General features: G+C 42.8%; 1 protein-coding gene across 6 annotated transcripts in view; it reads left to right on the top strand.

Moving 5' to 3' along the window:
* agap3 (ArfGAP with GTPase domain, ankyrin repeat and PH domain 3) overlaps positions 1 to 14,022 on the top strand; it is a 137,525-nt gene that overhangs the window by 65,809 nt on the left and 57,694 nt on the right. For 5 of the 6 annotated variants that reach the window (XM_061796555.1, XM_061796556.1, XM_061796554.1 and 2 more), the window contains exons 4-8: positions 5,441 to 5,526; positions 7,864 to 8,005; positions 8,080 to 8,214; positions 8,854 to 8,981; positions 10,131 to 10,286. In XM_061796555.1, coding sequence (XP_061652539.1) covers positions 5,441 to 5,526; positions 7,864 to 8,005; positions 8,080 to 8,214; positions 8,854 to 8,981; positions 10,131 to 10,286 — 647 coding nt within the window. Of the gene's footprint in view, positions 1 to 4,011; positions 4,031 to 5,440; positions 5,527 to 7,863; positions 8,006 to 8,079; positions 8,215 to 8,853; positions 8,982 to 10,130; positions 10,287 to 14,022 lie in introns of those variants that run through there. The other variant, XM_061796558.1, reaches the window with a different exon arrangement.

Here is a 14,022-nt window from a genome sequence, read left to right on the forward strand (position 1 = left end):
ACCCACACAATCTAGTGAGATCCAATAATACACACGTATCACGCATTGCAGTGACCTCTGCCATATGTGGGGGATAGAGACCAAGCCCTGCCCCAAATAGCAAAAAAACTCAAGTGATTGACGCCCCCCCCTAAAAATGTTTATACTCTACTTTCCTTGTCTAGCACCAAAATGCCACTGGATGGCGCCAAAGCAATATTTTTATTTCTTTGGCCTGGGCACAAAAACAGCAATTAGTTGAGTTTTTCAGAAAGTAACAGAGGATATGTTATCCTGCTACAGAACCCGAGTGCGCTTCAGGCTGAGGTCACAAACTGATGGCCAAGCATTTTCCTTCCTGATTTTCTGGTAAAGAGCAGAATTCATGGTTCCATCAATCACAGCAAGTCGTCCAGGTCCTGAAGTAACTAAGCAGCCCCAGACATCACACTACCATCCATCCGTCCATCGATTTTCCGTACCGCCATTTTTCTCCCCAGTCTCTTCCTTATTGTTGAGTCATGAAGTTCTTCAGATGTCCTCCTGGGTTCCTTCCTGACCTCCTGGATGAGTTATTGAGTTGTAGCCCGGCAACTTCTGGGAAGGTTCACCCCTGTTCCATGTTTTCTCCACTTGTGGATAATGGCTCTCACAGTGGTTTGATGGATTCCATCCATCCATCCATCCATTTTCTGAGCCGCTTCTCCTCACTAGGGTCGCGGGCGTGCTGGAGCCTATCCCAGCTGTCATCGGGCAGGAGGCGGGGTACACCCAGAACTGGTTGCCAGCCAATCGCAGGGCACATAGAAACAAACAACCATTCGCACTCACAGTCATGCCTACGGGCAATTTAGAGTCTCCAATTAATGCATGTTTTTGGGATGTGGGAGGAAACCGGAGTGCCCGGAGAAAACCCACGCAGGCACGGGGAGAACATGCAAACTCCACACAGGCGGGGACGGGGATTGAACCCCGCACCTCAGAACTGTGAGGCTGACGCTCTAACCAGTCGGCCACCGTGCCGCCGTTTGATGGATTCCCAAATCTTTAGAAATGGTTTTGTAACCGTTACTTTGTTTATATATATATATATATATATATATATATATATTTAGATATGTTCTTGAATTTCTTTGGATTGTGGAATTTTGTGTCAGCTTTTTGAAATCCTTTGGCCAACTTCATTTTGTCAGACAGGTTCTGTTTGTGATTTCTTTCCTTTTTCCGATTATCTATTAGACTTGAGTAAATTTTCTATAATTTTTCCCTTTGAAAGTTTTAGCCGTTTTTCCCTGACAAGGGCGCTTCTGTTACAATAGCGGCAGCATGAAGATGACAACTGAAGCGTATCTTCGGGATCGTAATGAGTACGGCGCCCCCTGGCCCCACTTTGGTATCCACAAAGATTAACTGGAATGGTTGCCATGTGCAATTGTATCCCGGATTTTCTCTCATTTTGCCGCGCCAAAAGAGAAACATCCCGGCGTGATTGTCCCTGACAGGCACCTCTTGACGTTCCTGATTAGCGGCCATGTTGTGCACATTTCAACATTTTTAATTGTCCCGATAAAACATCCACGGTGGCGTTTTTTTAATATACAGTGCGTGAAACAAGAAACAAGCGCTGGGGTGTGTTGCCATGGCAACAGTGGATAGAGCGCTGTTGATGTCAAGGTCTGAGCCTCTGTGCAAGCACCGCCTACATTGGTCGCCTTTTTTTTTTCTTTTTTTTTTTTTGTAAAACCTGAACCGCTCACATAACTCATCATCATCATCATAGAAAGACCTAGCAGACACCTCTGGGTGATTATGTAACACAATCCATAGTCTGACAGTGTATATGCTTCCATTGCAGACTCTCTCGCCATAAATCATTCATTCTGCGCCTTGTTCTGATCCCTGTGACGAGAGCCAACAGTCGCTTTGTCTGACTCGTCAAAAGCTCGAGTTCGAAAAGAAAATAATAAAGCCGGCGCCGACTGCTGGTACGTGGATGGGTCGCCGTTACACGAGCACCATTCATCCAGCAGGCGGAGAGCATCCGGCCTTTGCTAAGCAGGCTATAGTGGACTCTACGAGGTGCCCGGGTGACTGACTCAAGCGGATTTATTTGCCAGGATGAGATGAACTGAGTCAACCTTTTGAAAGAATGGACACTTGGTTATGCAATCTAATGAGCGCCAGCCAACACGGCATAACCTCTGAGGCCAAACGCAGTCCATGCTGGACTTTTCCCCATTAGAAGCATGATAATAGAAATGCAGTGAAGCCCCATTTATCGTCGAGGATACGTTTCAGACGCACCCACAATAGGTGAAGATCTGCATTATAAGAAAACCATATATTGTAAAAGAAAATGTTAGTTGTTACTTCCAACTCCTCCCACATGCTTTAAATTAAATGTAGCCCATGCTTTCAAATATATTCAAGCGTGTCTGACTTTTTGTGGTGTTACCGGTACCACCTCTAGAGCAGGGGATGTGCACTCCTTAACGTCCAGACTGCAAATGAATTAGCTACCACTGGCTAATTTAACCGTATACAAAATGGCTCGCTCACAGACACATTTAAAAAAAAAAAAAATAGGTAAAGAGCAGAATTCATGGTTACATCAAACACAGCAAGTCATCCAGGTCCTGAAGTAGAAAGCAGCCCCAGACCATCACATTACCACCACCTTGTTTGACTATTGGTATGATGTTCTTTTTCTCAAATGTTGTTACACTTACGCTGGACGTAATGAGACACACACCTTCCCGAAAGTTTAACTTTCGTCTCATCAGTTCATAGAATATTGTCCCAAAAGTATTGGGCATCATTCAATGTTGTTGTTTTTTTGTCCCCTCCCGAAAGTAAGACAAGCCTTTGCTGTTATTGGTCAACATTTTCAAAACTAGGGAGATAACAAAACATTTACCATTACAGAGACTATTTGTATTTGTATACAAGCCACTAAAAAGTCCACTTTTAATGTGTTCCTTTTAATGCGCATTAAACTGAGTTCTTGTGCAATGCAGTTGAAGTTCTTTGCAACTTCAGTGATAAATTGTAGGACTTCCAGAGCATTTTTTCCCTCCTTTTTTATCATCTCTCATCTTCTTTATCACCAAGAAGCACACGTGCTTATGAAGCAGCTACAAAAATCACATGGTTGTAAAAAATATATGTAATATATTTAATAGTTTTTCCGCAAGCATGCATTTGCGCTCCCACTTTTTGATTCATATCCTAATCGAAACCGAGTAGATTATTAAATTTTGTCAAATGGCGCTCTGCATATATTCATAAGGTGAGCGTTTTTCTTCTGGTTTTCTCCCCCACTTTTTAATCTCCATAGGATCACAAAGTGCAAGATGTGAATTGACTTTTGCGTGGTGACTCCCGTGGGTTTCGTCTTCATCTGCAACTGGGAATAATCTGCATTTTATATGAGATGAAAAATGATGAAGAACGTGTAGGGAAAAAACTGCGTGTCCACGTGTGTGTAACCTAAGGCTGATCTACTTTCCTTCTTTCCTTGCTTTAGTCCCTTTTTTTCCTTCTGTCCATTCTTACTGAGAGCTCTTCCTCATATTTTGGTTCTCATGTCTACAGCTTTTAATGAACCAAAGGACCTTGGTTTGGATATTTGTGACTGGTGTTGTGCATCTTTGTGGTGTTTGACAAGGAGGAGCGCAGAATCAAGGAGCACTGAGTGAGGCTCTAGACTGCTATGTTAGCTCGTTAGCTCGAGAGATAGCCAGCTATTCACCCACTTTTTGTAAACAACGGACTTTAGATTTCAATTTAGATCTGGCATTACTGTTTCTGAACAAAGGACTTTGATTCTGATCCTGTGTAACTTGTCGTGGATTTGAGTCTTCCGCTTGTTTGACAAGGAGCACCAAGTTAAAATCTAGACTGCTATGTTAGCTAGCTAGCTAGCTACATATTGTAGTTAGCTAGCTAGATACTGTAGCTAGCTATTGACCAATGTTTGGTGAACAAATTACTTATTTGGATCTGTCTGTCTATCTGAGTGAAGATGTAGACCACTACGATAGCTAGCAAGGTATTGACCAACATTTTGTGACTTGACTTTTGATATGCGGCACGGAAAATGGATGGATGGCTGTATATGCTCTTTGACAACAAGTAGCACCGAATAATTATGTCGACTGCAACGTTGACTATCTAGCTATTAATCAACGTTTTGTGAATTTAGAACTAGTATGGGCGGCGTGGTGATGTGACTGGTTAGCAACCCTAGCTCTAAACCTAACCATAACAAACTTATTTGTTTTATTTCGTACAAATGTGATGTATGTTTGGGATGGTCATTTCATTTCATCTGCGTAGCCTGCCCTTTCTGTGACCCAGAAGCCAATCGTGTTGCAGTGGTGTGTGTCGTGCCTAGAAACTATGTGCTAATCCCAATAACACGCGTAAAATAGCTAGCTATTTACCAACGTTTCGTTAACAAAATCTTTTTGGGGGGGGGGGGATCTGCCACGACTGGTGTTGTGCATTTGTGTTTGCTTGAGCTACAGTATTTGAGAAGTAGTAGTACTGTGTGAAGCTTTAGACTGCTACGTTAGCTTCTTGTGCTAGCCACCGACTGGCTAGCTGCCATATATTAGTCCAGATGTAAAGTATTTATTTATTGAGTTTTATTTTTTAACCACATTACTTGACATTAGTGGTTAGTTTCATTTTCTTCTGGCGTGACAGTTCATCTTGAAGAACGTGACATGACTGGGGGTCTCGATTGTGCCGCTCAGGCGTTGCTGCAGAGCCAGATGAGCTTCTGCGTCGAGAAACCGGCGGCATTGCGGTGACATTGTCGCCCGAGCGCCTCCCGCAGCAGCTGTGCATTAGACACGCTAAATTGCAATTCCTCACCCACGTAATTGGCTCCTGAGAGACCCCCGGACGTCTTCCTGTCAAAGCACTGTTGTGATGCTCCCGAGGAGCTTCACTTCAACTAGTCGCACAAACTTTTTATGAGGTCACGCCATGTTGTTGTATTGCATTATCAGGTACACACATATACACACACACACACACACGTTCATTGAAGGACTGAGGGTAAAACGACTCACCGTTTTGCTACGTTGTACCCCTCTATAGTGACTTAGAAATGCTGTTTCAAGAATTTTCCATTATCAACTCCAAGCGGTGTGGAGCTTCACCTTCATGATCTTTTCATCTCCAGGGGGTTAATTTGTTTGGTTTGTAAGCTTTTCGATTCTTGTTGGATGCTAGGCGTTCCTCTGAGAGCCTTCCGTTACCTTTTGCTTAGAATCCTCTGTGTGTGTGTGTGTGTCATTCTCAGTTGAAAAATATGTCTTTTACAGTGTGGAAGTGAAAATTAACAACTGACATACTGCGGTTGCAAAAGTGTGCTCACCCTCCTATACCTGCAACTGTGTGTGTTTACAATTATGCGTGATGAAAATAACAGCATGTAATTTTTCTTCAGGTGGCCGCTTCAAGAAGGAGATTGTGGTGGACGGGCAGAGCTACCTCCTGCTTATCAGAGATGAAGGAGGACCGCCAGAGTTACAAGTGAGTTTGTACACACACACACACACAAAGCATCAACAGCAGTCATCTAGAAAGAGAGTATTAGCACACACACCATTACCTCCATGCTGCTCTTTTTGTTGCTTTTCCCATTCTCCACACACATCCATTTTAAAGGTCACAGTCGAGCAACGAGCAACATTTGCAGTCAAAAGTCAAGAGACGGCAGCTAATCACCTTCATAAGATTGAGGAATAGAAAGACTAACGGAGGGAGCTTGACCGAGGGCTGATAAGATAACAAGCTTTGAAATGCTCATTCTTCCACTTTTTGGAAGCACTTCTGCAATCATCCAACCTCATGCTGAGACAGAGCAGCCGGCAAATTCGTCATTTTACTATTCATATTTAATCTTGTTTTTTTTTTTAAAGATATTCCTTCTCGACAGCATGGTGCTCTAGTGGTTAACGCATCTGCCTAACAGTGAGGTTCTGGAGCTGAATGTTCTCCCTGTGCTTGCGTGGGTTTGCTCTGGGCACGCCGGCTTCCTCCCACATTCCAAAAACATGCATGTTAGGCTCGTTGAAGACTTAATTGTCCAGGTAGGAATATGAGTAGGAAGGGTTGTTTGGCAATATGTGCCCTGCAGTAAGCTGGCAATCAGTCCAGGTTGTACCCTGCCTACCCAAAGTCAGCTCGGATAGACTCCAACTTGCCTGTGACCATGACGACAAGCGCTAGAGAAAATGGATGCATGGATATCCCCACTCATCTCCACTCTGTATTTTAGCGAGTCGAACACAAAAAATGAAAAATTGCATTTGAGTTTCAGCATCCTTTACAGCTTAAAGTGGCGCGACCTACTTTATTACACCAGTGGGTGGTAAAATGTAATTTCATTCAATGTACAATTTATTACTTCTGGCGAGATGATAACGAGGACAGAATGTATGCAGCAAAAACTATCAATTTGGCTTTACAACATTGTGAGTCAATTGTCTGCTGGGAATAATTAGTCAATAAGCACTTCATCCATCCATATACGACATTATCGTAATACTAAAAGTTTTATTTTCATATTGTAAGACTTCATTTAAAAAAGATGACTTTTTATCTCGAAAATATGTCGTCCCTCTCGTGTAGCTAAATCTGGTAACGGACTGTTCAGGGTGATGCAGTGCAGTTTGCCTCTGCGGCTACAGGTGGCGATATTGCTCCTTCCTCTCATTTTTGCTATGTTCGCCAGGAAGTCGTGTGCTGCTATCGAAACTTGCTACAGGCCGATCGAATAAAGGAGACTACTGTATGTGCCTTTTAGCAGAAGCCTAGGCTGTTAACTTAGACTAATCTGTGCATCCACCAAAACATGGTGCAGCTCTGCTTACCTTTTGGCTTTGATGTAGTGTTTCACCCCTCCCCACCCTGACTACAAATGAATGTCATATGTGTTGATGCATTTATTGGCTTCACTGGAGAAGTTTTTGCCCCTATAGTAAAACACAAGCTGTGCGTAACACGACACGAAGAGGAATACTTAATTGTAGCGCAATGGCAGTGTGGCATAAACACACACATTCCACCTCCTGTTGATTATTATGCAAGTACCGTTTACGCTGGATCATAAATGGTGCTACACTGCCACCATGTGGTCAAGAGTGAGACCTACAGTTTTAAAGATGTGGTCACGCACATTTGCATAATCTAATCATTGAATGATAATGTGTTAATTGACCAATGTAAAAAGTATACACCGCTGCAAATAGCGGTCACAATAAACCCAACAACTGCAGAATATTTTGTATATATTTTCCTGGATTCATATTCTTCTGTTAACATACTAAAAACTGAGTTACAGAGTTAAAGAGTTACATCTACAAATTAAAACCCCGTTACTGTCTGTTAATATACCCCCCACTGAAAAAGAGAGAGAGAGAGAACAAAATCTTGAATAAAATTACATATAAATATATATATATATATATATATATAGGCTTATTTATATTTCATTAATTTGTTTTTGTTCAATTTAATCCCAAATGTGACATGTAAAAATATATGTACATGTAAGAATTTATATATTTTTCTGTTTTAAGTGCTTTTCCAGTACGATCCTTAATTAAAAAGATTTTAATTTATATTTATTCATTCATTCATTTAGTGGCAATCTCTGCCTATATTTGTACAGTGCATCCATTTGCATTGTAAATCTAAGTCATTTTATCATGTAAATCTGTAATAATCTAAGTCATAGTAATACTGATCCTTGTGTAGCATGTGGCTAAACTTGTCCAAGAACACAAACAAACAAAAAAAAACATAGTCAGAAAAATGTGAATATTGTTACACTTTAACATGCATCTTCTTCTTCTGTTCCCTCAGTTTGCTGCCTGGGTGGACGCCGTGGTCTTCGTCTTCAGCCTGGAGGACGAGATCAGCTTCCAGACGGTCTACAACTACTTCCTGCGTCTGTCCAGCTACAGGAACGCCGCTGAGGTGCCCATGGTCCTTGTCGGGACACAAGGTGTGTTTGCGTCTGACTTGATCTTCGTGGCCTTTCATTCAGTGGATTTCTTCAAAAAGCTGTTTTTGTCCTAGACGCCATCAGCGCCGCAAACCCCAGAGTGATCGATGACTCACGAGCCAGAAAGTTGTCCAATGACCTAAAGCGCTGCACGTACTACGAAACATGCTCCACCTACGGCCTCAATGTTGAGAGAGTCTTTCAGGATGGTGAGAGGATATGTTTGCATACCACCTGCTAGCATGTTAGCATTCTATGTTTGCATACCACCTGGTAGCATGTTAGCATTCTATCAATTATCATTACAAACATGGTTATGGCACGATGTAAAGTGTTAAATGAGCTGCCTTAGCGCTTTTTGTACTCGGGTTGTCTTATATGTTAGCACACAAACTCAATTTCAATTCAACAATTCTAATTTCAAACACTACCCAACGACACATGGCACAATGTAAAATCGGTATTGATATGTGTTAGCGTTTTTATTTTATTTTTAACTTGGGTTGCTGCTTGTTGTTATATATTAGCATTTCAGCTCTTAACATGTCTAGCAGTTCATCAATTCTCATTAGAAGTAGCATTCCTCTACAGGCCATAAAGTAATATCCTTATCAATCTGCTTTGGCGTTTTGTTTTTGTTTTTTTTGCCACAGGATTGTTTTGTTACGTTACCAACTGTTGGCCTACTGTACTTGACTACATGACGCAATGTTACTTAACAGTTTCTCTGTACGTTAGCATACCCACTGTTAGCATTTTGTCCATCCTTATCGGCCTGCCTTAGCACTTTTGTGCTTGAGTTTCTGCTTGTTATATGTTAGCACTTTTCCAATTGTTGTGTCCTCCAGTGGCCCAGAAGGTGGTGGCCATGAGGAAAAAGCAACAGCTCTCCATCGGCCCGTGCAAATCTCTGCCCAACTCGCCCAGCCACTCGTCTGTCCCCTCGGCGTCCATCCCCTCCGTTCACATTAACCAGGTAGGACCAGAAGGGCAGAATGCGAGTCATGTGATCATCTAAAACTGCGTGAGTTTTGCAAGAACGGAAATGGGGTGAATAATGTGATATTTTTTACCCTTGGGGTATTTTGATAGAAATGTCACAGGCATGTTATTAATACACTTGGAAACTGTATTTAAATGTGAAAAAAGACATTAATATGCACCTCCTTTAAAGGATTAACTCTGTGTGTTTCACATAAGGATTTGCAATCATGAATATTGAACAAACATTTACAATTGTTAGCTCCAAGCATTTTCCGAGCAGATCGATGAGGAAAAAAATGACTCTTAACACACCCCACACCAAAATGTAATCGCTTAAGATAATTTTTCAGAGACATCTGATAATCACACCATGCTGACTTTGACTGGTGGTGGGGGGAAAATATTCTAATTCGCCCCGATTATCAAACAAACTCAGGTTTTTTTTATTTTCTGTGGCCCCTGACCTCAGCTATTCACTGAAAAACTCACCGGTAGTTTTGTACTTCTTCATTAATGCTACACGATGCTGTCAAAGTGCTGACTAATTATAGGAAAGTAGTAATTTGTATTTTCATGGGTCGCGAACGCGACATACACGCCTCGTACTTTGTGTGCATGTTTCTGAAATAAAATAATCTGTTAGCCATTTATTCTTGACTGTAATGTTGTAAGAAGAGTAAATTGATATAGACAGTTCTATAAATTTTGGATTACTCTGGGATTTTCGCTATGGCAATGACCCACCCATAACAACAATACAATAATAATAATAATAGAACAATAATAACAATAATAACCCACGAGAATAGACGGGGTTCACTGCATGCTTGCTGATACTGAAACAACAGCAACCTCTGCTGGTTGTAGCCTAGTAGTGCACTCCATTTTCCCTCGGTTGCTTCAAGACACAATTATGGTAATTAACAATCAATTCCACATAAATTCATGACTATCAATTAATTGATAGTCAGGCCCTTGTTTTCCACTGTGAGAATGAATCATCATCCTATCTTACAATCTTATGTAACCGTTGCTAAAATCGTGCCCAAATTGACTTGGTGATCTCACTTCCTTCTTTTCATCCGATGGTGTTCTCTTTACCGTCCTCCTCCTCCTTTTCCTCCTCTTCCTCCCCCGCCAGGCGGCCAATGGGGGCTGCGCGTTCAGCGACTACTCCTCCTCCGTCCCCTCCACCCCCAGCATAAGCCAGCGGGAGATGCGCATCGAGACCATCGCCGCCTCCAACACTCCCACTCCCATCCGCAAGCAGTCCAAGCGGCGCTCCAACATTTTCACAGTAAGTATGCGACAGCTGATGCAAAGTAACACCCACTCGCACTACTAGGGAGGGGTGCGGCGCACTTTGTCCACTGGAGGGGGGGGGGGGGCGATAAAAAGAAAAGAAGTGCCCGAGCCACCTTCCTTGTCTCCTATGCAGGCTCGTACAGCACAATGGGCACTGGAGAAAAAAAACACAAGTTATATTAGATCCCTTCAAAAAGCAAATAACAAAGATTAACACTGTGGAAACTTTTCTTGTCCTTTTTTTTTTCTCTAATTGGATGCAGTGAGTGGATTAGCTTTCACACGGAACCTGTGACGACGAAGGCCCCACTGCGCTGTCCAATCCAAATCTTTCACCCCCACACCCTCTCATTCTGACTGACTGGATCCTTCCCTTTTTACATCACGTAAATAAGTCAGAGCCTCAACATAAGCTCTGATAATACCCCCCCCCCCCCCCCACCCACTAACCCCCTTTCAAATCTGATCTGAAAAAGAGAAAACCTGCCCACCCCCAACCCTCATCTTCTCTGAACCCCCTCATCCGTGTCCTGTTGCTTTAACCGGCAGCCTGTGGCGTGCACTAACCACTGTAAACTTCTTTAGCGTGTCTTTTTTTATAATTGTCTTCTTCTCCCTCTGCCTGCGCTCCTTCGTCGTCCTCCTCCTCGTCTCACCGAGCCATAAATCTGCCTCAGAGATTCTTGTCAGCCTTCAAATGGACGTTCTCGTCCGAATGTGTCATTTTTAATTCTTGGATTCTGAGACAATTTTCACACTCTCAGGAAAAAAAGCGCATCATTTTTCCCTGAGGGGTACATTGACTTGTCACTGGGGTGGTGCCCTCAAATGCACTAGAGCTTTTGTTCCATTATACTCAAGAATGTTCTTTACTCGACTTATTTTAAACTGAAACGTTACCTTGGAGGCCAGTAATTAGCCCTATGGGCAGTGACATAGTGTGAGTTGTATTCAGTCCTTTTTAGCCACTAGTGTCACCATATTTCAAGCTCAGCAAAGCAGAAATGAATTTGCTGCTCCCACTTCAAAGTCAGCGGGATGAGGATTTAGAGCTGGAGCTCCATTTTCAACGTGCGCTGTTCACATATTTATGAATGAAATACGGCTGATCCACCCCATATGTCCGCAGAGCTCATGTATCTGTTTGACTGCACCTCAATCAAATTCACCAATGCCGGAGTCGGACGTGGTCCCACTCTGCGAGGAGGCAGGCTAGCCTTGTTTTTTTTTATTTATTATTAATTTTTTTTTAAATGTTTTTTTTCCCCCCCAGAATATATCCCACTATAGAGCTAACTTGTACATGCCTCTTTGCCGCATGTGATCTCGGTTTGTCCAAGCCGAAATGTTGTTCAGAAATTTTCAACAGGCTCTCTTATGTCTGTTAAAAAAAAAAAAAAAAAGATATTGATCCGAATCCTCACATTCCAATTTTTGGAGTGGCACAAACTAATGATGGAGTCTCAAGAAGCCTTTTACAATTAATTGAACTTTCATCATTATTACCTTGCTCTTTAATTCTTTGAAAATGAGTTATGGATAATGTACTTTGTTGAAAATGTTTAAAATTATTTAAGTAAGTGTCAGTGAGCAAATACAAATCGACCTACGACCCATTTTGGGGCCCTACCGCAAGTTTAGGAACCCCTAATGTATCACCATGAGGAACCTCCATGACTGACATTAAATGGGAAGGCGAGGGGAACATGAAATCATTCTACTACAGTGTTACGGAACGGGCCTTCATTTAGTCCAAATGAAGATGCTCAACTCACTTCAACACATCAATCCCACAAGATGTTTTGTTTTTAGCTCATAACAGAGGACTGGTTCCCCAAGAACCACAAATACGCGAGGGGACACTTTACTAGTTGACATTTTGCAAGACAAACATTATGACCACTTCTTGTGCGCTACCCAAAATTCTGCCCCCTGGCCCCACCCCATGCAATGCCACGGATACATTTACAAGTGTAGCCCTAAGTCCCAAATGACAAATTTAGTTCCTCCCCGAGACAAATCCTATTCCTCCTGACAATTGGCGACCCCATAAAAAATACATTTTGGGCGAAGACCCTAAGTTTGGGAACTGTACCATTGATTGTAGTCCAAAATGATCGTACCCACTATTTCTGACAGTGCAGGCAAGGTGAGATTGCTTCTTTTCTTTCCTCTTTGCCCTCCCCTGTCCCCCTCTCTCCTCTTTGGTCCGTCCCTTCTGACGCTGACCCCCTCCCTCTGTCCTCTTCTCTTCTTTATCCTCCTCTACTTCTTTCACCATGCGACCCACGGCTGCTGTGGGAGCCGCACGTGAGCGGCCCTCCGAGCAGTCCAGGCCTTGTGCTATACCTCCCTTTTTGTTGTCTGCCCTTTCCCATCCCTCCCTCTGCCCCCCCCTCCCTCCTCCCTTGCTAGGTAGTGACTAACCATGTCCACCAGAGAAATGATCCTCTCCTCCCCATCCGCGTCATGGAGATGCCGAAGCACGCCACCTACCCGGTGTGGGTGCCCGAGTGGCAGGCCGAGAGGGAGTTTCAGCTCATGACCTTCTGAGGAGCAGCGAGGAGGAGGAGGAGGAGGGTGGGAGGAGGTCTGGAGGAAGACGAGGAAGAGGAGGGGTGTACAGTTACTAGAGCAATGGAAGAACCTTTTTTTTTTGAGAGAGAGAGAGAATTTTCCCAAACGCCATCCCTTTGCTCACTTTGCCCCCCCCCCCCCAAAAAAAGAGAGCTCTTTAAAAGCTTCTCGTGTAAGTAGGTCACGCGTGTTGTTGTTTTTAAAATGATTGATTGGAGGGATGGGAATATGTCCCACAATTCCAGACACTGGCAATGGCACTCTTAACAGCGAAATGTAAACCATTTGTCCCTATTAATTCTTTTCGCAAGCCCCACCCATGCCGCCATCATGGATCATACCATTCTTCTTCCTAGTGCTTCCATTATGAAGAACTTTTGATGTTTGCTAATCCGTCCGCCCTTCTTTTATGCGTGTTGACAAGCACATTAAGCTCGGAGTTCACAACAATTTATCCTTCTGGCGTTCGTCCAGCTCCACTTACCCGCTTTTACCCCCTGTCGTGTCGCCAGGGCCTCCAGAGGCAATTTCTTTCCCGATCTATCTACAGATTTGTCAAATGATAAAAGGGCTTTCCAACTCCTCCTATATTAGAGGAGCAATCGAATACTGAAAGATGGAGAAATTAGCGTGAGATAGACTGCAGGGATTGTACTGGAAATGCCCCCCCAACACACACACCCCATCTAAAACAATAACAACAACAAAAAACGTTGGACCTGTCTGTCACCCAAAGGACACGCGTCTCCAAACGTACATCATCACACTGCCTTTTTGACAGAAACCCGACTGAAGGACTCGATTTGCCACGTTCTTCTTCTTCTTTTTCTCCTGTTTTATTTTTTCTTTGATTCCTTCTTGTTTGTGAGTTAGACTAGAGCAACGTTTGGGTGTATTTTTATTTTTAGTTTTTTATTTTTTTTTTTTTTTTTTTATGAAGGCCTTCATAAAGTCAGTTAGCGTAAACAAGCTGGGGTTGCACCGACCTGTATGAATGTAGTTACAATTGTATTTATTTTCCTCTTTATTTATTGATTTATTATTATTATTCTGTTGTTCTTTTTCTTCTGGAGATAATGACGAACTCTCGCATAATCGCTTTTTCTATTCTATCACGAGTCAACTGACCCTCAACACGATAGACTGCTGTA

The sequence above is a fragment of the Phyllopteryx taeniolatus genome, chromosome 14, assembly GCF_024500385.1.
Source record: "Phyllopteryx taeniolatus isolate TA_2022b chromosome 14, UOR_Ptae_1.2, whole genome shotgun sequence".
In the NCBI taxonomy this organism is placed as follows: domain Eukaryota; kingdom Metazoa; phylum Chordata; class Actinopteri; order Syngnathiformes; family Syngnathidae; genus Phyllopteryx; species Phyllopteryx taeniolatus.